Source organism: Sebastes fasciatus, chromosome 5 (assembly GCF_043250625.1).
Source record: "Sebastes fasciatus isolate fSebFas1 chromosome 5, fSebFas1.pri, whole genome shotgun sequence".
NCBI classification, from domain to species: Eukaryota; Metazoa; Chordata; class Actinopteri; order Perciformes; family Sebastidae; genus Sebastes; species Sebastes fasciatus.
In genome coordinates this window covers 15,515,490-15,543,476 of record NC_133799.1, presented here as the reverse complement: position 1 = coordinate 15,543,476, position 27,987 = coordinate 15,515,490, and the positions used below count along the sequence as shown (strand labels likewise).

Here is a 27,987-nt window from a genome sequence, read left to right as displayed (position 1 = left end):
ATTCACTACCTTTGGTCTTTTTGAATGCAGGTATTTTAAAAGAAGGCAATAGTTTGGAGGTCCTCTTTTTTGAACCCTCAAGACCACTGCTACGGTGCCTTTCAGGTGGGATGGGAGACGATCCTTTAACTATTTGCCCTGTTGTAAAAGATAAACAACACCAAAAGGAAAAAAAGCATTAGATTGGATAAAATGACAGTGTAGATGTACAGTATAACATAACTGAGACTAGAGATGGCTCAGGTAAATTAAAATAAAGAAATAATGCCCTTATCCCAATGTCTACATAATGTATGTTTCGCGTTTTTCTTAATATGGATGCTGCTTAACATGATTTTCTGTTTGTTGATCAAATAAAATGAGTATAATGTGCAATAGCTCACCTCCTTTACTCACATCCTCGTTACTAGAAGACCTGGTAAACAGCTTGGTCAGGCTGGAGGCTGAAGCTCTCATCTTCTTCCTCAGAGACATGGTGGGAGTATCCGGCTTCATGATCTCTCCTAGCGTGGGTCCTAGCTCTGCGTTGTCCAGCTGCGAGTAGGAATGGCCGGTCCAGGACTGCCTGCGGAAGATCTTCAGCAGTCCCAGCTTGGGTGACCTTCCTGTAGGAGGCCGGGCATCTTCGAGGACCGGAGCGGATGCGTGCCTTTGGAGGCCAGAGCTTTCCTTCTTGTCCTTTGCTCTGGGAGGCCTTTCTGGAGCCTGCAGAGAAGAGAGGCTGGGACTGGGGCTCGCTGTTAGCGGGGTCCCTGGCTGACCTCTGCTGAGTAAGTTGGGGTTGGAGCGGGTGCGATTACGCGGCGGTGCTTTAGGAAACGAGCTCCTAGGTTTAACCTCTTGGAACGAGCATGGGGATCGTGAAATCAGAGGCTCCCCTTGATCATCATACCCTTCACTCTCTCCTGATCTCCCTCTGAGATGACCATGACTCAGCTCCTCATAGGAGCCGAGTCTACTTGAAGAATCAGAACCACCGTGCTCCAAAATAGATGACTCGGCCAGAGACCCCTGGGAGCCAGTGAAGGTGTCACCCGCTGCCTGCTCTTGACCCAGCCTGAGGCTTGTTCTGTCTCCAGCAGGGAGGCCTGAGGGAACAGATGGTCCACCCGGTGTGCGAGTCTCTTGTATTGGCACGACAGAGCCTCTTCTTCTTGTGGGTCGCCGAGGGCTCGGGATGGCCAACAAGTTCCTCCCTGCCACTTCATCATCTGTCAAATCTTCCTTCAGACTTTGAGAACCCTCTTCTTCACCGGACTTTGTGTGCTCGGGTGAGCTGGGAGATCGTCGAGAAACCTCATCGAGAGACCTGCTCCTCCGGTGAGGGGGCATGTTGGCGTGGGCGAGGGCAACGCCGCTGTCGAAGGAGCAGGACTTCTGCATCGTAGGCTGGACGGATCCCCGTCTCTGGCCACGATTGGTCTCCGTCTCATCCTCCACGTATTCAATAAGAGGCTCGTTGAGGCGTCCTGAAAAGCTTCTTCGGAGTGGTTTGCGGCCTCTCTCCTGCTTTTTGGCCTGGAATTTGTCCCGTAATGTCATGTGTCTCGCGGACATGGGTGAAAGCTGCTGAGAGGTGCTGTAGAAAGTGCTTCGGATGAGGCTGCCACGAGGGATACGACCTCCGTCACTCCCTGAACCCTCATCCCCATCAGACAGGTAGAGAGACTGAGTACTATCCCTGCTCAACCTACGCTCGTTTTGAGGTGTGTGCTGGCTGGACACATCTGACGACGCAACCGACTGCCTGCTCATACTCCGCTCTAGTACGCTCCTCCTTTCTACCATCTCCCCATCCTCCTCCTCCTCTAGTATCACTTCCTCTTCCTCTTCTAGGTGGAGTTTGGCAAAAGGCTCGGGGATCTGCGCTCTCTCCGTTAAAGGATCATACTCCTCCTCGGTTTCTTCCTCCTCCTCAGTCGGGCTGCAGTACTGGAAAAAATCCAAAGAGTCCGCCTCATCGTACTCAGACGAGGAACCACTACTCACAGAGGTGCTGCTGTGCTCCTGGGGCTCGCGGGGCACCGTCACCGCAGTCTCTCTGAGAGGAGCGTCCAACAGCTCAGGGATGAGCCTCAACGTGAGAACCGACCCGATGCAAGTCAAAGAACGCTGGGGAGGAAGATGAGAGAGATACTGGTGAAGATGATCAACATTACAGGAAACCAGTTAGTACTTTATTTTGTCCCCAGAGGTTGTGGTTTCGATGAAGACAGGCAACTCACCTGCCATTTCCTTTTAGAGATGAAGATTTTCAAAATCTTCGTGTTGATCGCATCCGTATCTTCCCCTGCATGTTCGTCCTGTGAACACAGTTACAGAGATCTCTTTGTTTAGTTGTTGTGTTCTTAAATTACAGTAAAATAGTATGTTTTTGAATCCAGTAAAACTGGATTAAAACACAGATTGAGCTGTATTTCATCTCACCTGGAGCCATTCGTGGCTCAAGCACTCGAAAGCAGATGGTCGCTTCCTGGGTAGAGGGAAATTGGGAGTGGTCAGACGTGTGTTATGTGGCACCATGAAACCACATCTAATAGCGGTGTCACGGTATCCACCACGACATCGCTGCAACTGTGTGAGAACTAACCACTGGAGGTGGTGAACAAAAGTATATTTTTATATTAACATTGAATCAAACGACTATAATGTGAAAGGGGTGATAGTGCAGCCACAAAGAATGATCATTCTAGCTAGTGTAGTAGTTTTATGCAGCTTTAACAGGAATACATACAAAATTGGGGTTGGGCTATACTTGATTTGTTGAATCAGAAATGGCACTGATATCAATGACTGATGCTAACAGACTCCTTTATGCTCATTTGTCACATGAAATGGGACTTTGTTTCCTTTTCACAAAATAGTCAAAGAAAACATCTTTGATGACTTTGAGAGACTGAGTTTATGTGTCAGCGTAAGCAATAATAAAACCGGTTCCCTACTCTGGATCTGGCTGAAGGAGCATTTGGAGAAAGTCCTGAGCCTCAGGGCTCCTGTACGTGACGTCAGGGGCGTCCCAGTTCAGCGTTCCCTCCCCCACCCTCAGCAGCGTGGCGCGGTCCGTCGCACCCGTGAAAGGGCATCGGCACACCAGACTATCAGGACAAAGATAAAGCGTGATGTAAATAGTCAACAGAAACTCTGGTGATATGCACAGATAAGCTATATATTGAAGATTTTGAGAATATTATCAAAAGTGCAGTGATACATACCACAGATAGGCTATAACACCTACAGACCTAGCAAAGAGAATAAGAGATATTAATGTAACGGTCTATTGCAAATCCTTTTTAGCTTTTATTTAAATCTCCGGGTCTAGAGAGAAATTATCACACACAATAAAAATACACAAATACTACATGATGCAAGTCTCAATTAAACTCACCAGATATCAGTGGCCACAGTGACTGGTTCTTGGTGAACAACCTCAGGGGCAACAAACTCTGGTGTACCCAGTGTGCTGTATTGGTGTCTGGACGCGTCTATTTCCTGGCAGAAGCCAAAGTCACAGATCTTGATCTCATCTCTGGGCGGATACACCATTAGGATATTATCAGGCTGTAGGGAGTATAAAAATAAAATGGAGTTAGAGTAAATAACTGCGTACAAAATAATGGCAGCCAATAATGCAATAATGTTGGACCCAAAATCTCACTTTAATGTCCAGGTGCAAAATGTTCATGCTGTGAATGTGACCGACTCCTTCGAGGATTTGCTGGACGTACGACTGAACCTGAAATAAAGAGTAGAATATCAGTCAAGAGCCATACATAATATTTGCTAGATAAAAAATAATTTTGTTGGGAATAAATGTAAGCGTGGACCTCTTTCTCTGAGACGGATCCTTTCAGTAATAAATGGTCCAGAAGTCCGTGAGAACAGCAGCTAGACATGGTGTTAAAGAACTCTTAATTGAGTACAAATTGATTTCAACAAACTAAACCCAAACTAAACTTTCCCATGTTTAGTTTAGAAAAAATGAAGTAGCATTTAACAGAGAGGATACATTTCTGTGATGAGCACCAGAGTGCGTCTGGTACAAAAGAAGTCCAGCAGACAGGCCACTCTGGGGTGAGCCAGACGGGACAGCAGGTCCCTCTCCTGGAAGGCCCTGGTGCGAGTGCTGCTCCGCAGAGGCAGGAACTTGGCAGCAAACACTTCACCTGTTCGTCTGTGGACGACACGCTTCACTACCCCGAAGGTTCCCCTAAAACACAGAGAGATGATGTTGATCATATCTTAACAGGGCTCATGGGCAGGTTGGACTGCATCAATGTAAAACACAGGTTTACCTTCCAATTTCCTCGTGGACATCATAGACAGAGAACAACTTCCTTCTCTTCCCCAGCTCCACCTCTCTCTCCTGAAACTCTAGTGGGCCTGCAGAGAAAACATCAATCACAATATATTCCTTATCTTCCCTACAGCAATATCATTTTGTGACATGCTTTGGGCCTACATTGCAGTTAGACCTGATGAATTAATCCATGGCTAAAGAACTAAAATAATGATGCATGTTGTCTCACCTTCCTCCACCGTCAGCTCAGCCTGACACGAGGCATGGCCCGAGTCATTGTAGGCGAGGCAGGTGTATATGCCGCTGTCCTCGCCCTCCGGGCACACTATGGTCAATGAGCAGCGGGCGCCATGCTGTACAATCTCCACATTCTCATCGGCTGCAAGCTCCTCTCCATCCTCCAATCACAGAAGAAAGAGTAATTAATTTAATAGGGAGCTCCAGGATTTACAAAATCTGGTCCAACTTTTGTCTTGTGACCCCTTAAAACAATGCAATGCTCTCCTGTGACCTATTAAGGGGTGGAAGTTTAACCCCAAAAGTATTGTATGCTTTATTTATTCTCAGAGGATTCAGTGTGACTGTAAACTATTTAGTATTTTACAAGAAAAAAAAACATAAACTAGAGAGAAAAGAAAAGAAAAGGATGTGAGATGTATTTCTTAAAAGTAACTTGCATAGTAGCAATATGATATTTTTTCTATTCCAAAAACCAGTGGTTATCACAACCCAGCCGCCCAAAGGTTTTCCTGCAACCAACCCCTTCAGTTGGAAACCACAGATCTACAGTGCTCCTACCTTGTACCACTGTATATTAGGAGTAGGTCTCCCTGTGATGATGGCAGTAAAAGCAGCTGATTGGCCAGGCTCTACACAAAGGTCTTCAGTGGGAACCTGGATGGATGGAGGAGCTGAGCAGCAGATTAGATCTAGTTAGTGATCACACAAAGTTTGATAGAAGTCACACTCATGTTAAAGAGGCAATAATACCATCTGTGATTTCCTGCATTTGCTCTGAGATGTAGATCTCCTCTTCTTCTTCCAGGTACCACGGAGGCTGCTGTACCACCTGGTCCACGGATGTCGGGGCAGCAACAGCCTCTTCAGTGCTACGTTCAGCTCTGGAGACAAAGATACGGTAACAATAAAATACTACTGATCACTCCAGGGAAAATCACTTTTTTGTGTATCTATTTTTATATTGATTTCTAATCTTTTACCATCCAGTTTAATGTCACAATCATGACACTAACTATTAAAGAGGACCTATTATGCTTATTTTCAGGTGCATACTTGTAGTCTGCTCTGATTGGTCAGCTGGCCCACTCTGTTGTGATTGGTCAACCAAACCAAACTCTTCTGATTCCGCTCCAGCTCTGCTCTAACTAGCTTTGCATGAGGGCGTGCCAAACTAGCCACTAGGCAGGTATTATGCAAAGTGTGTTACTTGGTGACATCACCACGTTACGGAAAAAAAGGCAGGACGAGGGCAGATTTTTGCCTGTCCGCGCACATCCAAATTTTTCTAACTACGCGGACGCGGATGGGCGGCAAAAATGGAGAACTTTGAGGAGCTTTGAGAATGTCGGTTTGCCGCGAGGAGAAACCCTGCACAGAGTATAAAAGATAAAAAACATTTCCTTGTCACCACGTCAGCTCATGTCCGTGCAACTATCTTTGGCGTGGACTGTGGGCTTTGTAACTTTGCAGAACTTTTACATGCGCAAAAAAAACGATATAACACACTAAAGAAAAGTGAAAAAGCACAAAAGCATAATAGGTCCTTTTTAAATCAATCAACCACAAACAACATTTACCAGGTTGAGGCTGATGCCTGTTTACTTCAGAGGAAGGTTAATACAGCAATGTTAGTGTTACTAAACATACTGTTCAGGGTGTCCAGGAGGGAAGAGCATCTTAGCAATAGAGGTGGCGCTGAAATCAGTCTGTAGCCATTTCTTCACAAAAGCAGTGGACCAGCCCTCTGAGTCTGCATCTATGAAACCCAGAATGACACTCAGCAGGAAGTTAAGGGTTAGACACTTAAAATAAGTTTTCAATATATTTTTAGGAATTATCATGTTGCACTGACTTTACTGCATCATTGGAAAAGTGAAAAATCACATTACCTTACACACCGGGAACAGTAATAATGCATTTCTTACCTCAATATGTGCAGGTTTAACCCCACTAACCCAACACAACAGGACGTGAGCGTATGCCCACTCCTGCATGAGCGTATGAGGGAACACCTGCCCAGCACATGACCATCTTGTGTTGGTAGGAGTGAAGAGTTAGCTGGGCATGCGTCAGCAAGAGGAGAAAGGGTTGAAATGTTGAGTGGTTATTTGTTGTTATCATGACAATGGTGACTTACATGGAACGGTCCATGTGACTTCCTGCTTTAGGAATAGTGGAGGGAAGATGGGAAAACATGTAGGTTATTATGAACAATGGAACATGGTGAACTGGTGGCAAAAATCCAGATGTATATTTATGAGTAAGACAACTTTATAGCCTGTATAAAGAATATTATATGTCAAACTTACAGTGCGTTTTCATCAACATATAATAATTCAATTAAATTTGGCTGAATCTTGTTTGACAGTAATAGTGGTATTTGCTATCTCTGTAGTCAATTTACTGCTGTTAGTTTCTGGCAGAGGCAGAACCAAGTCATTGTTTTGCAAGTCACAAGTAAGTCTCAAGTCTTCTCACTCAAGTCCCAAGTCCTGAACTTTGAGTTTTGAGTCCTAAACCAGTCGTATTGCGCTCCTCACCAAGCTAATAACCATTTGCATCTCTGTCTTTACTTTTCGCCTTTCACATTTTTCGATTTGTTTTTTTGTTGACCACCACATAGTTTTTAGTTTTTGTAGCAAACAAAATCATCTTTGGTATAATTTTTTCCAACTGGCGTTTACATTATGTTCTTCATGGTTAAGAAATTCTCTCATGCAACTTGATTGGATGCTGTTGGATTGGTTGGTGAATTAAGTGTTGACTTGCTGGGAATGAACAGCATTAACATTAGCATTAGTTGATTCATGAAATTAATTGATCCGTGGCGCACTTATTAAATAACATACTTTTCAATCTTTGACCTTGAAGGAAGGTATCAAGTATTTTAACTCAAGTCCAAGGGAATTCATGAGAAGCTGATATTAAAGTCAAAGTCGAGTTGCAAGTCTTTTTTTTATTTTTTTCGAGTCATCAAATTTGTGACTCGAGTCCAAGTCACCTCTGCTCTCTGGCACCTTGAGGTTCGTCTGACTTTTGGATCCTAATATTCAGTCTAATGGAGGAAATGATGCCCTCTGTGGAAAGTGGAAACATGATGAAAAACACAAAAACATTCCATACAATTGATGTATCAATGTCTTTTCATGGGTGAGGATGCTGGGAATCACAGTATGGTGTCTATGTTGAATGGCAGTCACTAGATCCCAGTGGGTTATGGCATTAGAAAGTTGTTAGAAATAGTGATCGTTAGGTATTAAGTCTTCTCACATGACTGTGACTGTAACATTAACAATTCTTAAAGTGAACTACACACAGAAGTGAATGTGCTTGGCACTCAGCGCTAGTCAGAGGAATAGATGAAGTGAGCGGTGAAACATATTAGACCAAAGAGGAAAGGTTAAAATTGGTGATGTACAAGTATCAGGTCAGAGATGGTTGTATTTAGATATGGGGTTGATGAGGCTAAGGTCATGGCAGCCACTGATATTTTCATTTAGCAGAGACACAGACAGTGTGAACGTAGAGTATGAATCACATGCTGCCTTTTAAGTTAAGTAACCTAGACAATCACTTTACTTAAATGGCAATACTAGAAATGGAAAACAAAAACGTGTATGTGTTAGGGCTCTAACTAACGATTATTTTCATTGTTGAATAATCTGTCAATTGTTTTCTTAATTAATCGATTAGTTGTTTGGTTTATAAAATGTCAGAAAATGGTGAAAAATGTCAATCAGTGTTTCCCAAAGCCCAATATTACATCCTCAAATGTCTTGTTTTGTCCACAACTCAAAGATATTCAGTTTACTGTCATAGAGGAGTAAAGAAACCAGAAAATATTAATATTTAAGAAACTGGAATCAGAGAAGTTTGTCTTTTTTTCTTGAAAAATTACTCTAACCGTTTAATCGATTATCAAAGTAGTTGACGATTCATTTAATAGTTCACTACTAATCGATTAATCATTGCAACTCTAGTAGGGGTGCTTTTAGGTCATGCATACCACAATATAAACAATGCGGTCCATGCCATAATCCCTGGGGATCAAGTGACAACTGCTATGGTAGTTGGAACTCCGTATGATGTGTGAAATGGAAAAAAAGAATGTGAGAACAATCTCAAAATGGCATCAACTTGGTAGAATGGATGAGTGGTAGGGGTTGAAAGTGGAAATTGATGCAAGTTGTTGCAGTTTGTTTGAAGAGATGTCATATGATGTGGAGTAAAAAAGGGTGACAGGATCAGAAGTGAAGTGAACTGAAGTGGAAGTGGACAATGGCATGTGCTTCATCCCTTCTCAAACACAGCTGAACTGGTGAAATAAGTGTGGAGCGTCCACATGAAAACCCTGTTGTGGGTTCCCATCCTGTGTGGAGGATATTTACCTTCAGCAGCTCTGGCTTTCCTACCTTTAGGAGGTAAGTCCTGTGGTTGGTCATCCTCGATGTCCATCGGTGGAACATAAGCTGGGCACAGCCCTGCCTTGCACTTGATGCAGCCAAACTCGTTCAAAAGCTAAACAACACAAAATATGTGATGTACAAAGGAAGATCTCTGATATCTTCATAGACTTTATCAATATGTGTTTTATACCTCACACTCATACTGTCCAATATCTGCCTCTGTTGCCCTGACGACCGTCAGACACAAGATGCCACTCCGAGCGTCATTCAGGATGAAGTATTTCTGCTGGTCAGTCAACTCTCTGCCATCTTTCAACCACCTGCCGAACCCAAAGGTTCACGTGTTTGACACACACAGTGACCAAAATATCATGTAGCAACTGCTGTGGTTACTTCTGCTCTGTGTTGCCATGCAGTACCTGATTTGTGGTAAAGGAGTAGTGAGTGTGGAGCAGGTGAACTGAATATCCTCTCCTTCAATGAGACAAGCGCTCTCCAGCCGGCACACAAATCTGGGTGGAGCTGGAGAGAAGCAATAATAGATTTTAACAGGTCAAAGATAAGCACAGTTCATAGTATATTTGTGTAGGTATATAGAGCCTATATTGGATACCCATTTCCTGCCTTTTAGTAAGAGATGTTGTGAATGAGGAAATAGAGTGATTTAATATGACATTTGTTGAGAAGAAGAAATACATTAAAGTGTCAGCTGTGCCCCTATTAGTATGTCCCAATACATAGTATGTCAAATGTAGTATGCCATAAGTACCAGGATGTCCTACTACATGCGGTCGCATTTTGCAGTAACAAGCCAGCACGCTTTTCTGTCTCTTCTGACCCACAATCCTCCGTGCAGCGGATATATGAGCAAGAGGGTCAAAGTTCAAGGAGCAATGTTATGATGAAGTAGTATGTCCCAATTGTATGCATACTGCTTTGTAAGGGTAGCTCCTGTACGTACTAAAAGTAAAAAGAAAAAGTATGCGATTTGGAATGTACCCTATGATTACTGGCCGAGTGACGCTAGCCATGGTGCTGAAAGAGGGATTTAATTCTGCCATGTTAAATTGGCATTTAACCTTTTGGGGTTTTTTATTGTGTATGATGCCATGCCATATGTGTTCGCAAAAGGGAAAGTGAAAATATCATGCTACTTGATGGATTAAAAAAAAAAAAAAAATCTATGAAAATATTCCTGCAAATGCAGTGGTTAAGTTCAAGTTCCGAAATTATTTTATTAAAGTTCACAATTATTCTATAAAGATTACTACAGGCTTTGTCGTCTATATAGGCCCACTGTGGTTCCTGATTTATTTTCATGAATAAAAATATTTCAAAAACATCCCCCCGCTAATTTTTTTCACAAATCGCACCCTCATTAGTAGTATAGTAATATTAGCAGCTTCAGTAGTTATAGTAGTAATAATAGTAGTAGATGTGGTAGTACTAAATCTAATATAAGTAGCCATCACAATAGTAAAGTAATGGCAGTTGTAACTGTAGCAGCAATTGTAGTAGTGATTGAAGTAACTGTAGTAGGGGTATTGATAGAAGCAGTATTATTAGTAGTAGGTAGAACTAATACTAGTATTAGAAACCACAATGGCAGTAGTAGTAGTTGTAGCAACAACAATAATAGTAAGTGTAACAGCTATAATCCCAGTGGTAGTAGTAGTCGTAAAAGTTAAGTAATAGTTGTTGCAGAAGTTGTAAGTAGGCCAGTGGCAGTAGTAATAGTAGAGATGTACTAGTGGATCTAATAGAAGTAGCTGTCATAATAGTAAAGTAACAGCAGTTGTAACAGTAGTAGCAATAGTACTAAGCGTGACAGCTATAATCACAGTGGTAGTAGTAAAAGTTTAGTAATACTAGTTGCAGAAGTAGTAAACCTAGCATTGGCAACAGTAGTAGTTGTAACTGTAATTGTGGCAGTATAGTAGTAATGGTAGTAGTAGTAGCAGCACTATAGCACTAGTAATAATAGTTGTAGTGGCAGTATGAGCTATTGTAATAGCCTACTATTGGTATTGGTAATTGTGATTACAGTCATTGTACTAATATGATGATGAGGTAGCAGTAGTAGTAGTATTAGTATAGATGTCCTGTGTTCCTGTGTAACAGTCACCAAACGTGGCTCCTCCTCAGACTCACCGCTCACCACGACCCTAGCCAGAGTCCCAGCGCTGCCCATGGAGCTGGTAGCGTAGCAGGCGTACTGTCCAGAGTCCTCTGCAGTGAGGCTGTCCAGGATGAGACTGCAGTTGCCTGAACGGTCTGCTGTGATGATGTGACGTGGGTCGTCCTCTAAAGGAAGGCCGTCTGAGCGGTGGACATTAGATGTTTACCGTGAGATCATCATTGTAACCAAACCACACAGTGCATGTATGCCTGTACACTTTATCCTTGGATAAATTACAGTGCTTCTTGTAACACCATGGTACAATATGTGCAGTATCTGCATATCTTAATAAGCTATTTCTGACCTTTGAGCCAGCTGACCACCGGTTTTGGCGACCCCGTGACCTTACAGGTCAGTTTGACTGTCTGTCCAATCTTTGTTGTGCAGTCAGACAACTGTGACTCAAACACCGGTGGGCCTGTTGATAGACAAACATAAATACAGAAGCATTTAATGAAGATGTTATGCCATATCAATTCCATAAAAAAATGTCTGACCCTCAACATTGACCATGTGATAGTGTTATGATTCATTGTCACTCTTACTGTTAGTGGGCAGGCTGGAACGCTGCTGCAGCTCCTTCAGGTCCTTGAGCCAGGAGAGCTTCACCAGGGTGGAGCGGCCCTGCAGGGTGTACCTCCTCACTGAGCCCCTGTGCTCATGCCACAACCCCCAGGACTTTTCATCTCCACCCAGAGTCTCCTTTATTTCCACATCATTCAGCTATAGGGTAGATTGAAAAGTGAGAATGAGAAGAGGAATGGTCATCACATGTGGCCAACTGTGGTATTAAACAGTTTCTTTAGCCGTGACAGCGACGTCGGTATTGTTTTCACCTCGTGTATGTGTGTCATTATGGCAAAATGTGTCTGTTTAACCAGGTAAAAGTCTCATTGAGATTAAAATCTCTTTTTTCAAGAGTGACCTGGCCAAAAGGGCGGTGGTCCAAGCAAGGGCGCTGGAAGTAGGAGGGTAAAAAGTGGGGAAGGGGCATTGGCCCCCCCACTTTACGCCCCTGGCCCGATTTGGCACCGTGGCTGGTGTGATCCTTTCTCAAGACGGTCTCTATAGGTTTTGTATTGCTTCACCTGCTGTCAGAAAGTAGATCTTACCTTCATTTTGTTCTTGAAGGTGCAGGTGTCACTGTTCATACTGGTGTCTCTTTTCAGTTTACACAGTACAATACATTCCCTGAAGAGGAAGACTTGTCTCTGATGCCCTCTAGAGGCCGTCTTCATTTCTGGAGTTTCCTCCCACACTGTGAAGACTCCCTGAAGGGAACACGGCAAGTGTGGATCATACAGTCTTTTTATCAGAGTACACATTTAAGGCTGATATCCACTAAATGTTTTTAGAGATAACAAAGTTATTAGTTGAATTGGTGCTGAAACTTGGTAATAGAAAAGACTGTCTTACACACTGTTATAAAAACATAATATAAATTTTTTTCTTGAACTTGAAACTCATTTCAGCACAAATGAAATCTTCACTTTTGCTCACAGCATTTTCACAAGTTGTGACAAAAACTGATACGAGTGATTTTCGCAGTTGCACTATTTCTTTTACTTCAGGTTAATGTTGTTCAGGTTTTTATGTTCACACTGGACCTAGAGCTTAACATGGATATGAAAACATGTCAGTAGTTACCTGTCTCACAGGCTCGCCGAGGGCAATTAGAGGAGCTGGGTAATTCTCAATGAGGGACACCTGGTGCAGGTTGTCAGACCTCCAGGGGAGACAGGACACCATGGCAAAGGTGTCCTCCAAAAGACAGCAGTTCTGGCCACTTTTGGCTTTGTTCTTGATCAACTCCTGCCAGTGAAAACAATATATTTACATCTCAGGAATTCAGCTGACACACTTTCAAGGACAACCTACAATAGGTGCAACAGCAGAACAAGAGTTGAAATAAATATATGCAAATATTAAAAATGTTCTACAACATTCCTATTTGATTGAGAGTTGCAAGATAAAGAAACAAGTAAAAATATACTAATTAGTCTATGATTAACATATTTCAGCCATTACCACTGTCTGACATTAATGATCAAGGTTTCACACACACACATTTGTAAAAATCAAAACTGTGTGCTGACCTTCAGTAAAGCCTGGTAGGTTTGAATCCTCTCCACTGGTCGCTGGAGGAAGGTCAGGACATCCATGACAGGAGCCTCAACGTTACCAGACTCTGGTAACTCCTGAAGTGTATAATGAGCGAGATATTAAAGAAATAAAGAACATTAGATCAGTGTAATAATGTTGCTATTCAGCACCTTAATTTCCACGATGTTCATTATGTTTAAATGCAAACAGATTTTGTGAATACTTTGAAATACTGTTGGACAGCCTTGTCGGTGACGCAGGCCTCTGCTTGAGCTTGTCCCACCATGTAGTGAAGATACTTCTCAAAGTCCTCAGTGTGCTTGATGAAATGCATGGCCACGTCGTCGTCTGTGGCGCACTCTCTCAGCCCGGGAAGGATGGACCTGAGAGGACATAAAATAATGTCAACATCATGTTTGACAGTAGGAAAGGACACATGCAAAGGGACATTTGAAAGCATCATACAGCTGGCCACACAAATCTCCATATGAGACATACAATGTTTGTATTATTTAATTGCATGTTGTATAAACACATTGAAATGAGCACTATTTATGTACAATACAGTATAAGTATAATGTATTTTCTTGTGCCTGTACTACCTCTCATGCAGAAACACAATGTCCTTGATATTCCTGAAGATGATCTCTTTCTGGTTGAGGATGTTGATGGGGACGTGGCGGCTAGTGTCCAAATAATTTAGCTGGTGAGAGGTGAACATCTTCATCTCCTTTACAAACTCCTCCTCTCCATCGATCAGGCCTTGGATCAGTTGGCTAAAGATGAAGGGAAGATAATACAGATTAGATGTGATGTTGTTGTTTTTTTTTTTACTGTTTTACATTTGATTTGTTATTTGAACAAAAAAGTTCTCCATCATGACAAAAAACGAGTTATCAAGATGCTGCAACGAATAAGTGAAGGAATAACCAAATAAGAGAAATAATAATAACATTTTAAAATAAATATAAGTACAAATACATGTGTCCAGTAACAATAGTGCCCTGTGACATTCCTCACAGTTTATTTAACCTTGCAGTATATAACCTCAGAATGACAGACCTCAGAGCTCTCCTGTACTCTTCTCCTGTAGACCCAATTCCATCGAGATCCTCTTGAGGTGCTCTCAACTGCGGGAAGGTCTCCTGTTCAAAAGATTATTGTTTTTTTTTCAATATTATATTTATTGTTTTTTTGTTCATTTTGAAACAACAGAACAAACATTCACAAACGTCCCCAATAATAACATTCTCGGTACAAAGAAACTTAACAAACCTAATATTAATATAAAATAAGCCAGTATAGATACAGGAAAAACATATTATTTACAAAAAATACATAAATAAGTAAAAAGAATATACACAAGTAAAAAAAACATTTTTATTGTTAAAAGCCTTTTCATTTCTCATTACTTGATGAAATTAATTCATCTGCTGACAACACACCATTACAAATGTGACACCCAGCAAACATTTTATTTTTAAATTTAATTTTAATTTTAATTTTTTTAATTTCATTCATTCATTCATTCATTCATTCATTCATTCATTCATTCATTCATTCCTGCCAATCTACAGCTTCCAAGTCCAGTCCAATAGGTGGCGGTAACGCGCCTCTTTGCCTCTAAACTGGTTGCTAAGCGCCAAAAAAACACCACAGAAGAGGATGTTACCATGGTTACCGGACGTTACCTGTCTCCTGTCTCATCACTAGTCCTGTTTCTTTTCAGGTTAGTAACTGGTAAAAACACACATATGGTCAAAAAATGTCAGTACAATGAACATGTAAATGCCTTCTTGTGTTTTACCCAGGATATAAAACTACTTTTACGCTATATTTGGAGTATTATAGAGTAAAGTGGTCGGAATGCTAACGTTAGCTAGCTAGCTTCAATCACTGGCTGTTGTGTGTATCTTAATAAAGTTACTATCTATCTATCTAGTTAGTTATGTCCATTGAATGAAAGAGTAATAATTCTATGGTTACGTCCGTTAACATTACTTTGTCTTATTTTGAGGCTCCCTTGTAGTATTAACCATATGGTAAGGCCCCTGCCATGTTTTATATGTGACAATGTTATATTCAGCATTCACGTGTAGTAGATTAATGTGTTCTGCCGGCTGTGCTAATGGTGGAGCGGATAGTGGAAAAATCCTGCAAATAGTGATACAACCACCAAATGTGGCATGATGATTCCTGAGGGGGGACGCTTAGCAAATATGAACGATTGGCCACTTGAAAATCCAAGATCGACCTGTCGATAATGGTTTCTCTCATAGAAATTCATCTACTTGGTCGAGCAGTTGAATCAGTAGTTTAAAGTTTCCTTCCCTGAAAGACCGGATAAGCAGGAATATGACAAGCTCCATATCCAACACCAGGTGCTAGAACTGGAACTGTGGACTCTCAAGCCGCAAAAACCACAAAGCAAAGACTCAGCGGACGGCCAGAACGTAAGAAACAAACTTATTGTAGGATGTTAAAGCTGTAAAAAATTAGATCAAGCATAGCAGAAAACATATAACTCTACATCAGACATTCAAATTGACCAAGTACATGCATTTCCTTAAGAAAAGCATTCTCTGCGAGTAAATTTGACAGTCATCTTGAAAAATGGCCGCCAAATTGCAGTTAACATTTTTTACAACTATCAAAATTAGATCCAGCATGCCAGAAAACATATCATTTGACACCAAGATCACTCAAATCGATAAAGTAGATGAATTTCTATGAGATAAATCATTATCAGCAGGTCAATTTGGCAGCCATCTTGAAAAATGGACGCTATCTTTCAAGTGGCCAATCGTTTATATTTGCTTAGTGACCCCTCGGCAATCATCATGCCAAATTTGGCGCGTGTATCACTGTTTGCAGGATTTGATTGAAAAAATAATGTTATCCGCTCCACTATAAGGGGATTCCCCATTCTGCTAATTTGTTAGCATTAAATGTGGATTAGTGTCCCATCAACCAGTCTATCTGGAATCTTATTTGCAACTACAGTTGTAGTGCAGTTATTGAAGTTATGTTAAGCAGCAGACCAAGGGAGTTTGGAAAAAGATTTATTGTATTTTAATTAAAAGGTACAAAACACTAGGGTATTGGGAAAATTATTTTTGTTATTTGGGAAACTGAAAGTTATGTTGTGATTATGCAACCTGGTAATGTGTTTATGACGAGGTATGTGAAATGGAGAATACAGATTAAAGCACATAAATGTGTGTAAATGAAGTCTGGCAGAAGGTGAGAAGGAAGCAGACTACCTGTTGCTTGTTCCCAAAATTGTCCTGTTATTTTCAGAATAAAATGTGACTACATGCCTCACGCTGCCTGTCACACAAACTTACAGTATATGATTAATTTTTCAGAATATAACATGTTAACGCAGTATTGGAGTTGACCCTACCTTCCTCTTCTTCTCCAGATAGGCTGGACACACCCATCCCTGTCGAGCAGGGTTGGTTTTGGTGGGTTTGGTCCTCACCAGCCACCTGTCAGGATGAACAGAGTCCAGGACCTCGACAAACTGGCCCTCCTTCAGAACAAAGCTGTCCTTTGTTCCGCTGTTTGGACTGCAATCAGCTCGAGCCACGTACATTTCAAATATCTGAGGTGAGAATAGCAAATTTATGTTACATAATTTAAGGCTTAAACAATCAAATGGGCAATGTTACTGTTTTCCGTAAAGTCCATAAATACATCGCAGACATCCAAAACAGAACAAAAGATGAAAACATGCCTCTTGTCTATCCTCTTCCCCTTCTGACTCTGATCCAGAGATGGTGCCAGTTAAAGGTGTTTGAGCGCGGTGGTGCTTAGGAGATGGTGTCCTCATTCTACTTTCATGAGCCCCTACAAAATAGAGAGGAAGATAGCTATGATATACCTGACAGGTGATAAACAATTAAAAGCAGCAATGAAAGAAATCAACATTGCTGACCTTTGACCGTCAGTAGTTTCTTAGAAGGTTGTGGAGGAGCCATTTGTTCTTTATCATCTTTCGGAGGCAATTGGTCTGCTGCTTTTGTCACTTCCCTGCAACAGTATTCATACATATTTTGTGTATCTTTATGAGCACAATATAAAAGATTAGCAAAAAAAGTCAGATAACAAAACTAATGTTCTCTCTGCCCTCTGACCTTGGTATAACTGGGCCAGTCTCAATAGGTTCCATCATATCCGGAGCTGTGTCATAATCTGAGGGACTCGACACTGTTGGAAGCAGAAAATCATAGATAGATAGATAGATAGATAGATAGATAGATAGATAGATAGATAGATAGATAGTAACTTTATTGATCTCAAGGGAAATTCAAGATATGTCCCATACTCTAAGTATACGGCCAAGTAAATCCATATTTGTTATGATTACAGTTGGGGGATAAATGTAACTCACTGGAGCTGGCAATGAGTGAAGATCCTCTCCTCTCTTGTAGGCTCATCTGGGTGTCCTGCTCCGTTAGGGTGTAGGCCTCCCACAGAGAGACATTCTCATTTTCTACGTAGTTCGCATCATCCGTAGCAGATGTGGGTATCTGGGTTTGAGTATGAGGTAGATCCTGAGTCTGTGTTTCGGCCTCAGGCTTTGGCGAGGCGAGTTGCAGAGGAGTTATGGCTACAAGCGGTGGGTGTACAGGCTTCTGGACTGTCAGAGTGGGCTTCTGAGGCTGTACTACTGTTACGTTTCCATTGTAGGAGATCATACCAAACTTATTCACCACCTCACATGTATAGGTTCCACTGTCAATGGGGGTCAGGTTTTTGATCACCAGCGTGCACACACCGTTCTCGGTAGTCTCACTACGGCATCGATGGTCATTAATGATCTGTTGGCCGTTTCTCAGCCAGCGCGTTGTGCTGGGTTTCCCTTCTACACTACACACTAGAGTGACTGTACCATGGAGATCTGCACTCTGGTTCTTGAACACCTCTTTAAAGACAGGTCGCATGTCTTTGCGGGTTTTGTAGCCTTTGAATGCAGCCTGGATCTTGACTGCAGCCTCTTGCATTTGTGGTTCATCCTCAACGTTGATGTCAATCTCCGGTGTAGCTTCGTTTGGCGGTTGTGCCTTCTGGGGTACATTAACTGGAGGAAGAGTAGCGGGTTGGGTTGACTCCTCAACAAAAGAGCCAGGAGGCTGGACATCGTTGTGGTTTGCTGGTAGCTCAGGCAAAGCTTCTGAGAAAGTTTCATCTTCAGAAATGTAGAGGAGAGGAATGTCTTCTGTCATCTTTGTTGTTTGTTGTTCTTCCTCCCTTCTTATTGGCTCGACCGCCAGTTTCACTTCCTGGTCAAGTTCAGGTTCTTTTCTCATGGGTTTAACTGGTTGTTTGATCGGCTGTTTGGTGTTTGCGTCGTTCTCAGCAGCTTTCACAGGTTGCTTAATATTCTCAACGATCTCTGTGTCTGTTGGTATTGATGGTTTCCTCTCGAATCTTGGTTTCTCTTCGACCTCTTTTTTCAAAGACACTACTGACTGTTTGATTGGCTGATCATCCGTTGTTTTCACCACTACTCTTGTCATCGGTTGATCATCTTGATCCGTCTCTGTGTCCCTTGATGACTGCCTTTCCATTCCCCCCTTTGCTTTGCTTCTTATCCTCACAGGTGGTTTTGGAGGGACAAATTCAGCCTCTTTTTCTAAAGTCTTTGCTGGTTGTTCTACTGTCTGTTTGTCCAGCTGATTTACAGACAGTACTAGTTTCAGTGGCTTTTTCTCTCTCTCTGCCTCTGTGGACACTTGTTGTTTCACATGGTCTTCTTGGGAATCATTAATAGTAGGTATCACTGATTGGACAATTAGCTCCTCAGTTTCCTTTGCAACATATTTAAGTGGTTCCTTTCCCCCTGTTACCTTTCCTTTAGATCTTACTGGTGGTTTAAATGGTTCCTCTTCCTCTATTCTGCCCTCCTTTACTGGCTTCTCGTCATTCTCAATAAACCTTTCTAATGGTTTCGCAGGCTGTTGTTCATCCTCACTGTTCTGCCACAGGACTTTTCCTGGATGACTTTCCTTCCTCTCAACTGCACTTGTTTCCTTTGAATGCTTTCCTGCTTGTTTTGAGCTCTGTTCAACTTCCTTTTCCTTTTTCTTTTGTTCAAACACTCCTGAAACCCCGTCTAACTGACTTGTGTCATGTTCAACCTCGACTAATTTCTCTGAATTCCTTCCTGGTTGTCTCTTCTCCATGAACGCGTCTTTCTCTGTTTCCAAAGGCCTTGTTGGCTCTTCCACCTCCCTGTCAACCCCATCATCCTTCTCCAGTAGTCTCATTGTCTTGTCAACTTTCTTGTACACCTCACTGCCTTTCTCCTTATGCCTCTCCAGTTGTGTTACGTTCTGTGCAGCATCAACGTCTTTCTCCATAGATCTTGCAGGTTTGATGCCCTGTTTTAGGTCAAACATTGGCTCCACATCTTTTTCTAAACTTGTAATAGATGCTTTCCTATGAGCTCTCTTTTTGGGCTCTGGAGGAACAGGTTTGGCTTCTTCAACTTTCTTGTACACATCACTGCCTTTCTCCTTATGCCTCTCCAGTTGTGTTACGTTCTGTGCAGCATCAACGTCTTTCTCCATAGATCTTGCAGGTTGGATGCCCTGTTTTAGGTCAAACATTGGCTCCACATCTTTTTCTAAACTTGTAATAGATGCTTTCCTATAAGCTCTCTTTTTGGGCTCTGGAGGAACAGGTTTGGCTTCTGGGAGTCCAGGCTTCTGGCTACCTGGAGTAGGAGTTGGTTTGGAAACAGAGCCCTTTGCCTGGGGCAGAATCGTTGGGGGCTCTACCTTTGGTGGAGTTGGTTCTAGTGCTAGACAAGAGAATGAAGAATATTTTGTTGATTTATTCATGGTAGAGGTTGGACAGAAAAAGAACATGAGTAAACATATCTTGTTCCTGTTACGTTGCCAATTAGATATCAAGATGCACCAACCTTTCACTGTCACAGTAGCAGTGGTCTCTGCACTTCCTGCTTGACATGTGTAGCTCTCGCTGTCATCAGGTTTTAGCTCCTTGATGTGGAGTTGGAGGAGGCAGCCATCTTGCTTCATCTCATACTTATTGCTGGCTCTTAGTGGGACCTTGTTCTTCTTCCATTGCACTGAAACTCCAGGCTTAGACAGCTCACAGCACAGAGAGGCTATACCATCCTCCTCAGCCTCCACACTTTGTAAGTCTTCCTTAAAGAATGGTGGGAGCTCTGGGAAAATGGGTAAAGATTGGAAGAATCCAACATCTTCAGTGTAATGGGAAAATGTTTAACACCAGAAATGGAGAACTTAATCTTAATGTAAAGTATCAAAGCTTTTCTGCCAACTTATAGTGCAATATGAGCAACAGAGTATGCACTAGAAGGTTTAGACAATCATAGGAAAGCACTTTAAATTGTATTGTGTAAATGTTTGAGTACATTGCTAATACGGAATTTTTCATTGCTTTGCACATTGCCAAACATACACACCTTTCACGGTCACAGTAGCAGTGGTCTCTGCACTTCCTGCTTGACACAAGTAGCTGCCGCTGTCCTCAGGTTTGAGATCCTTGATGTGCAGCTGGAGGAGACAGCCATCTTGTTTCATCTCATACTTCTTGTTCGCTCTCAGCGGCAGCCTGTTCTTCTTCCATTGTACTGACACTCCAGCTTTAGACAGCTCACAGCACAGAGAGGCTGTACCCCCCTCCTCAGCCTCCACGCTTTGTAAGTCTTTGTTGAAGAATGGTGGGAGCTCTGGGAAAATGGGTAAATATTTGAAAAACCTTAGTATAATGGGAGAAAGCCTGAAACCTATGGAAAGGGACCAAATTGTCTTTGATGATACAAACAGTATCGATACTTGTCAGCCAATGTACAATGTAGATGGGTTTGACTTGGGATGACTTGACAATACCATACATTTAGTAGTCAACACCAATACCATTGAAATTTCAGGAATCTCGATACCCAATTTGATGCCCCGGTTAAAAAACAAAACAATAAATACTCTGAGCTATTGTTAGGAAGTTAAACAGGTCATAATTCCCTCTCTACGATCTATTTTATATTGCTTTGAAAACATCTCCTTCAAACAGCTGTATTTATTCCAGTTTCTCGCCAAAAACTTAATTTGACAAGATTACATTTGAACACATGATAAAGTTATAATTTACATTCACCTAATACTCATTTTAGTGAACGCAATCATCATGAAACTCAATGCAACCGTTAGCTAATGTGAACTAGCTTTCCTCCTGCTGATTTCAAAATGGATTTGTTGTTCACAATGTGGCATTATCAGGGAACAAATGGAGAGCGTCCCCTGGACGCGTCAATAGTGAGTTTACTGCGTCCTTTCGGATTTTAGACACCTTTAGTCTCGAGCCCTGACGGTACATGCGGTACCTGTGGTACTGTAGAAAAACAAGTATCATCACTTTTTCTGAATTTTAGCATCTACTTGGTACCGAAGTAACGATTCTTGTGACATCCCTAGGTTAGGACTGTAATAATAGCAGATCAGTAGATACCAGAAAGATTAGACAATCATCAGTGCTTCAGATTTTGGTTTGTGGTTGAATGCATGCATTGCTAACACTGACATTTTTTATTGCCGAATGCACCAACCTTTCACTGTCACAGTAGCAGAGGTCTCTGTTCTTCCTGCTTGACATGTGTAGCTGCCGCTGTCCTCAGGTTTGACATCCTTGATGTGCAGCTGGAGGAGGCAGCCGTCTTGTTTCATCTCGTACTTCCTGTTCGCTCTCAGTGGCAGCCTGTTCTTCTTCCATTGTACTGACACTCCAGCTTTAGACAGCTCACAGCACAGAGAGGCTGTACCTCCCTCCTCAGCCTCCACACTCTCTAAGTCTTCCTTGAAGAATGGTACGAGCTCTGGGAAAATAGGTAAAGATTGGAAAAAACCTTAGTATAATGGGAGAATGCTTGAGACCTAAACGGAAGGGGACCAAATTGTCTTTACATACAGTATCAAGAGTTGTCAGCAAACTGACAATGAAGATTGGAAGAACTGTAATAATAGCAGCTCAGTACAAACCAGAAAGTTTAGATAATTAGTACTTTAGATTGTGGTGTGTGGTTGAATGCATTTAATTTTTTGATTGCCAAACATACACACCTTTCACTGTCACAGTAGCAGTGCTCTCTGCACTTTCTGCTTGACATGTGTAGCTGCCGCTGTCCTCAGGTTTGAGATCCTTGATGTGCAGTTGGAGGAGGCAGCCATCTTGTTTCATCTCATACTTCCTGTTCGCTCTCAGTGGCAGCCTGTTCTTCTTCCATTGCACTGCCACTCCAGCTTTAGACAGCTCACAGCACAGAGAGGCTGTACCTCCCTCCTCAGCCTCCACACTTTGTAAGTCTTCCTTGAAGAATGGTACGAGCTCTGGGAAAATAGGTAAAGATTGGAAAAACATTAGTATACATCAGACTGGTACATAAGGGGACCAAATTGTCTTTGATGATACATACAGTATCAAGACTTGTTAGCAAACATACAATGTAGATGGGTGGGACTGATATAATAGCAGCTCGGTAGATACAAGAAAGTTAAGACAATCATCAGTACCTCATATGTTGGTGTGTGGTTGAATGCATGCATTGCTTACACTTTTTTATTGCCAAATGCACCCACCTTTTACTCTCACAGTAGCAGTGGTCTCTGTACTTCCTGCTTGACATGTGTAGCTGCCGCTGTCCTCAGGTTGTAGATCCTTGATATGGAGGTGGAATAGGCAGCCCTCTTGTTTTATTTCATACTTCCTATTCGCTCTCAACGGCAACCTGTTCTTCTTCCATTGCACTGACACTCCAGGCTTAGAAAGCTCACAGCACAGAGAGGCTGTACCTCCCTCCTCAACTTCCATGCTTTGTAATTCTTTGTTGAAGAATGGTACGAGCTCTGCAAAAATGGGTATGGATTGGAAAAAACATAATTATACATCTTAAGTGGAATCAGAGAATGCTTGAGACCTAATAAATAGTAGATTTATTTGGCTATGCAGATATCATCAAGACTTTTTGACCAACTTAAAATGTAGATGGCTGAATTGCAATAATAGCAACGAAAGACTTCCAGAAACTTCAGACAATCCCAAGAAAGTACATTGAAAATGGTTGTGTGCTTAAATGCATGGAGGGCAAACACTAAACTATTCACTGCAAATGCACAAACCTTCCACTGTCACAGTAGCAGTGGTCTCTGCATTTTGTGCATGACATGTGTAGCTGCCGCTGTCCTCAGGTTTGAGATCCTTGATGTGCAGCTGGAGGAGGCAGCCATCCTGTTTCATCTCATACTTCCTGTTCGCTCTCAGTGGCAGCCTGTTTTTCTTCCATTGTACTGATACTCCAGCTTTAGACAGCTCACAGCACAGAGAGGCTGTACCTCCCTCCTCAGCCTCCACACTCTCTAAGTCTTCCTTGAAGAATGGTACGAGCTCTGCAAAAATGATATGGATTAGAAAAAACATAATTATACATCTTACATGGAATCAGAGAATGCTTCAGACCTAACAAATAGGAGTAAGGTATTTTGTAATGCAGATATGATCAACGTTTTTTGACCAATTGAGAATACAGATGGCTGAATTGCAATAACAACTTATCATATTCCAGAAACTACAAACAATGTCAATAAAGTACATTGAATTTTGCTGTGTGCGTAAATGCATGCAGAGCAAACCCTAAACTGTTCACAGCCAAATGCACAAACCTTTCACTGTCACAGTAGCAGTGGTCTCTGCATTTTCTGCCTGACATGTGTAGCTGCCGCTGTCCTCAGGTTTGAGATCCTTGATGTGCAGCTGGAGGAGGCAGCCATCCTGTTTCATCTCATACTTCCTGTTCGCTCTCAACGGCAGCCTATTCTTCTTCCATTGCACTGCCACTCCAGCTTTAGACAGCTCACAGCACAGAGAGGCTGTACCTCCCTCCTCAGCCTCCACACTCTCTAAGTCTTCCTTGAAGAATGGCGGGAACTCTGGGGAAATCGTCAAGAAAAAACAGAATTGTAAATGTGATATGAACAGTGCTTGAATCTTCGCCAGGACAGAATTTGTTTTTTCTATTTTCTAAGTGGGGTGGCTTTACCATATAGTGTAGGATAACATAATGACTACCAGGTAGACCGGAGAAGAACAGGAAAGCATTACATAATATAATGCATGCAGTTCTAAGACTAAAATGTTCTAATGAATTCAGAATTCTCCAAATGTACAAACCTTTCACTGACACAGTTGCAGTGGTCTCTGCACTTCCTGCTTGACATGTGTAGCTGCCGCTGTCCTCAGGTTTGAGCTCCTTGATGTGCAGCTGGAGGAGGCAGCCATCTTGCTTCATCTCGTACTTGCTGCCGGCTCTCAGTGGCAGCCTGTTCTTCTTCCATTGTACAGATACGTCAGGTTTAGACAGCTCACAACACAGGGAGGCTGAAGCTCCCTCCTCCAACTTCACATTCTGCAATTCTTCTTTGAAAAGGAGTGGGAGCTCTGTGAAATATAAAATGTTGCGTGAGTAACATAGTGGGATGTTTCAGTATAACAGAAATAACATTTAAGCCATTATGAAGTTTAGGCTAAATGAGATGTAAACAATAGATGAGTGGTGTTTGCTCCACTGGGAAATATTGAGTTTCAGCTGAGTTTGCTCAAACCTTTCACAGATACAGTAGCAGTGGTCTCTGCACTTCCTGCTTGACATGTGTAGCTTCCACTGTCCTCAGGTTTGAGTTCTTTGATGTGGAGCTGAAGGATAGAGCCGTCCTGCTCCATCTCGTACTTCCTGTTGGCTCTCAATGGCAGCTTGTTCTTCTTCCATTGCACGGACACTCCAGGCTTGGACAGCTCACAGCACAGGGAGGCTGAACCTCCTTCTTCAGCCTTCATGTTCTGCAATTCTTCTTTGAAAAACGCTGGGAGCTCTGGGAAAGATCGGAGGGTAAGAGAGTAATGAAGTAAAATGTTTATAGTGTAATAGAAAAAAATGTTCAGACATTAGCAAGTAAGGCCTTTACACACAGGGGGCGTGTCAAATGAAAATGAAATGCCATGAAAATCAAAAATACTCGCCTGCGAATATTACACTTCTAAGGCTTTTATTGCGAAAGGTAAGAATGAATCTGGATCAGGTTAAAAGGAGTAATATAATTTGCCGTCTTGGTTCGGACTACGGAGCCTCCTGGTTGTTTCATAAATATAGGCATTACTCAACCCCCTCCAAACAACGTGATTGGTTGATGCCTTTATTCAGGGTGTAAAAGCTTAGAAAAATCAATCTCGTTCTGAAAAAAAAATACATCCTTTTTTCACCTCGTAATATTCTCGTTTTTTGTGAAAGTATTCATGACAAAAACAACAGTTCTAAAAACGTGCAAATTAATCACACGGGGAAGAAAAAAACACGCCCCCGTTGTGTAAAGGCCTTAAGTAGTAGAAATTACATTGTTGATGTTTTTGTAGCCTACTTATGTGATAGATCACTTGCTAACACTGAATTTTTCGTTGCCGTGTAAATCCCCAAATCCACAAACCTTTCACTGTCACAGTTGCAGTGGTCACTGCACTTTCTGTTTGACATGTGTAGCTGCTGCTGTCCTCAGGTTTGAGATCTCTGATGTGGAGCTGCAGGAGGCAGCCGTCTTGTTTTATCTCGTACTTCCTGCTGGCTCTCAGTGGCAGCCTGTTCTTCTTCCATTGCACTGCCACTCCAGCTTTAGACAGCTCACAGCACAGAGAGGCTGTACCTCCCTCCTCAGCCACCAAACTTTTTAATTCTTTGTTGAAGAACAGAGGGAGCTCTGAGAAAAAGGGTCGGGAAGGACAGAATTATACATCTAGTTTAGGATGTTAGTTTAGCATAATAGTACATGCAGCATTTGCATTTAAAAGCAAGAGGTTCACTGTACTTGACGCAAGTATGTGGACTAGACTGCATTCAGTACTGACAACAAAATTTACTAAGTAAGTTACATTTGGGAATATTTGTGTTGGAAAATGCGATGACTTCCAGGAAGTTCACATAATCACAGGACATACATTACTTTTTCTATGACTGACTGTATTCTGATGTAGTGAAATTTGCAGTATTTTGAATTTTGTTGTGTGGTTAAATGCAAACATAGCAAACAGAGCAATTTTTCACTGCCACATGCACAAACCTTTCACTGTCATAGTAGCAGTGGTCTCTGCACTTCCTGCTTGACACAAGTAGCTGCCGCTGTCCTCAGGTTTGAGATCCTTGACGTGTAGCTGGAGGAGGCAGCCATCCTGCCTGATCTCGTACTTTCTGCTGGCTCTTAGCGGCAGCCTGTTCTTCATCCATTGAATCGGCACTCCAAGTTTAGACAGCTCACAGTACAGAGAGGCTGAACCTCCCTCCTCAACTTCCACACTCTGCAATTCTTCTCGGAAGAATGGAGGGAGCTCTGGTAAAATATAGAGAAAGAGACATTTGATGTAATAATGTAGTATTCAGGTGTAACAGCATTCATAGGGAAGAAGGTACATTTTACAGTATCTACCTCTTTTTCATTAGAATGTGTCTAAAAGCAACATTACTTCCATTTTTACCTGTCACAGTAAGTTTGGCACTGCTCTGCACGTCTCCTGTATCACAGGAGTATGTGCCAGTATCCAGGGGATCCACATCACGGATAGTCAATAGATTGACTTTTCCCTCCTTACATATCTCATATTTATCACCATTTCGGAGGGGGATGTGGTTGCGGCTCCAGGTAACCAGGGAGGTAAAATCAGAGGTCGTGCAGGACAAAGTGGCCGTCTCTCCTTCCATGATCACAACGTCTTTAGGCTTCTCCTCAAATAAAACTAGACAGTGAAATCAAATGCCACTTTAGAATTACACAGCACTGAATTCAGAGGTTTTTTTTGTAAATTACATCCTCCACCCTTTATGTTTCTGCCCACCTTTGGCTTTAGGAACAACTAGCAGACGTGCAGAGGTCCTCTCCTCCCCGATCACAAATGCCACAATGCCTGTCTCCTCAGGCGTCGTCATGGTGAGGACCAGACGGTGCAGGCGACCCTGCCACGTCATCTGGTTCATCTCGTTCTTCTGCAGAGGGCTGGAGCCGAGCCACCAGACACCCTCGGTCACGTCTGCATGGCTCAGCTCACACTCGAACACTGCATCCTCACCTGCCGTCACCGTGATACCTTGCAGCTCTGCGACAATCCGCACGCGCTCTGTGGAGGAAGAGGAAGCTATATACAGCTGGTTTTTTAGAGATGGAATGGAAAATATTTACAGCAACTTAGATGAGAGCAGCCTGTTGGCTTTATTCATGCCGCATTTCTTGTACTGCAAATGAGTCAAATATATGAGTAAATATGTGATCAAATTGTACTGTAGTATGCACTTACCCCTCACAATCAGCTTGGCAGTGGTTTTCTTGCCTCTGGTGATACAGCAGTACTCTCCAGAATCCTCCAGATGCAGTTTCTTGATCTCCAGGGTGTGTGTGGGGCCTTTCTTCATTAAAATATACCGCCCTCCTTCTTCCAGCACAGTGTTGTCCTTCTTCCAAGTGACATTGACATTAGCACTGGAAACTTCACAGGACAGCAGCACGGATTTCCCCTCCATCACCGCTTGGTTCTCCAGTTCCTTCTCAAAGAACACTGATGCTGCCGCTGGTAACAGAAGGCAAGGAGACGGCATGTTACAAAAGTTGAATTTACACCTAAAATAGTAAATACTGATGTAATTATGTTAGGCTTTGTTTTCCTACTGTTACAGGGATAGTTCA

General features: G+C 42.3%; 1 protein-coding gene across 1 annotated transcript in view; it reads right to left on the bottom strand.

Moving 5' to 3' along the window:
• The window catches only part of obscna (obscurin, cytoskeletal calmodulin and titin-interacting RhoGEF a), a 50,629-nt gene that overhangs the window by 4,842 nt on the left and 17,800 nt on the right, over positions 1-27,987 (bottom strand). The window contains exons 27-72 of the mRNA XM_074636717.1: positions 27,602-27,871; positions 27,146-27,424; positions 26,789-27,046; positions 26,377-26,643; positions 25,750-26,016; positions 24,874-25,140; positions 24,443-24,709; positions 23,935-24,201; positions 23,395-23,661; positions 22,855-23,121; positions 22,339-22,605; positions 21,828-22,094; positions 20,688-20,954; positions 20,160-20,426; positions 17,622-20,036; positions 17,365-17,437; positions 17,166-17,260; positions 16,965-17,077; positions 16,632-16,832; positions 14,288-14,370; positions 13,828-14,001; positions 13,449-13,608; positions 13,219-13,320; positions 12,770-12,934; positions 12,235-12,393; positions 11,668-11,845; positions 11,427-11,540; positions 11,095-11,262; positions 9,363-9,465; positions 9,134-9,263; positions 8,829-9,055; positions 6,185-6,388; positions 5,288-5,418; positions 5,096-5,208; positions 4,527-4,695; positions 4,293-4,380; positions 4,007-4,207; positions 3,825-3,885; positions 3,656-3,733; positions 3,386-3,558; positions 3,213-3,239; positions 2,943-3,095; positions 2,428-2,473; positions 2,226-2,303; positions 384-2,112; positions 10-138 (exon numbers count right to left, since the gene is read on the bottom strand). Coding sequence (XP_074492818.1) covers positions 10-138; positions 384-2,112; positions 2,226-2,303; positions 2,428-2,473; positions 2,943-3,095; positions 3,213-3,239; positions 3,386-3,558; positions 3,656-3,733; positions 3,825-3,885; positions 4,007-4,207; positions 4,293-4,380; positions 4,527-4,695; positions 5,096-5,208; positions 5,288-5,418; positions 6,185-6,388; positions 8,829-9,055; positions 9,134-9,263; positions 9,363-9,465; positions 11,095-11,262; positions 11,427-11,540; positions 11,668-11,845; positions 12,235-12,393; positions 12,770-12,934; positions 13,219-13,320; positions 13,449-13,608; positions 13,828-14,001; positions 14,288-14,370; positions 16,632-16,832; positions 16,965-17,077; positions 17,166-17,260; positions 17,365-17,437; positions 17,622-20,036; positions 20,160-20,426; positions 20,688-20,954; positions 21,828-22,094; positions 22,339-22,605; positions 22,855-23,121; positions 23,395-23,661; positions 23,935-24,201; positions 24,443-24,709; positions 24,874-25,140; positions 25,750-26,016; positions 26,377-26,643; positions 26,789-27,046; positions 27,146-27,424; positions 27,602-27,871 — 11,784 coding nt within the window. The remainder of the gene's footprint in view (positions 1-9; positions 139-383; positions 2,113-2,225; positions 2,304-2,427; positions 2,474-2,942; positions 3,096-3,212; positions 3,240-3,385; positions 3,559-3,655; positions 3,734-3,824; positions 3,886-4,006; positions 4,208-4,292; positions 4,381-4,526; positions 4,696-5,095; positions 5,209-5,287; positions 5,419-6,184; positions 6,389-8,828; positions 9,056-9,133; positions 9,264-9,362; positions 9,466-11,094; positions 11,263-11,426; positions 11,541-11,667; positions 11,846-12,234; positions 12,394-12,769; positions 12,935-13,218; positions 13,321-13,448; positions 13,609-13,827; positions 14,002-14,287; positions 14,371-16,631; positions 16,833-16,964; positions 17,078-17,165; positions 17,261-17,364; positions 17,438-17,621; positions 20,037-20,159; positions 20,427-20,687; positions 20,955-21,827; positions 22,095-22,338; positions 22,606-22,854; positions 23,122-23,394; positions 23,662-23,934; positions 24,202-24,442; positions 24,710-24,873; positions 25,141-25,749; positions 26,017-26,376; positions 26,644-26,788; positions 27,047-27,145; positions 27,425-27,601; positions 27,872-27,987) is intronic.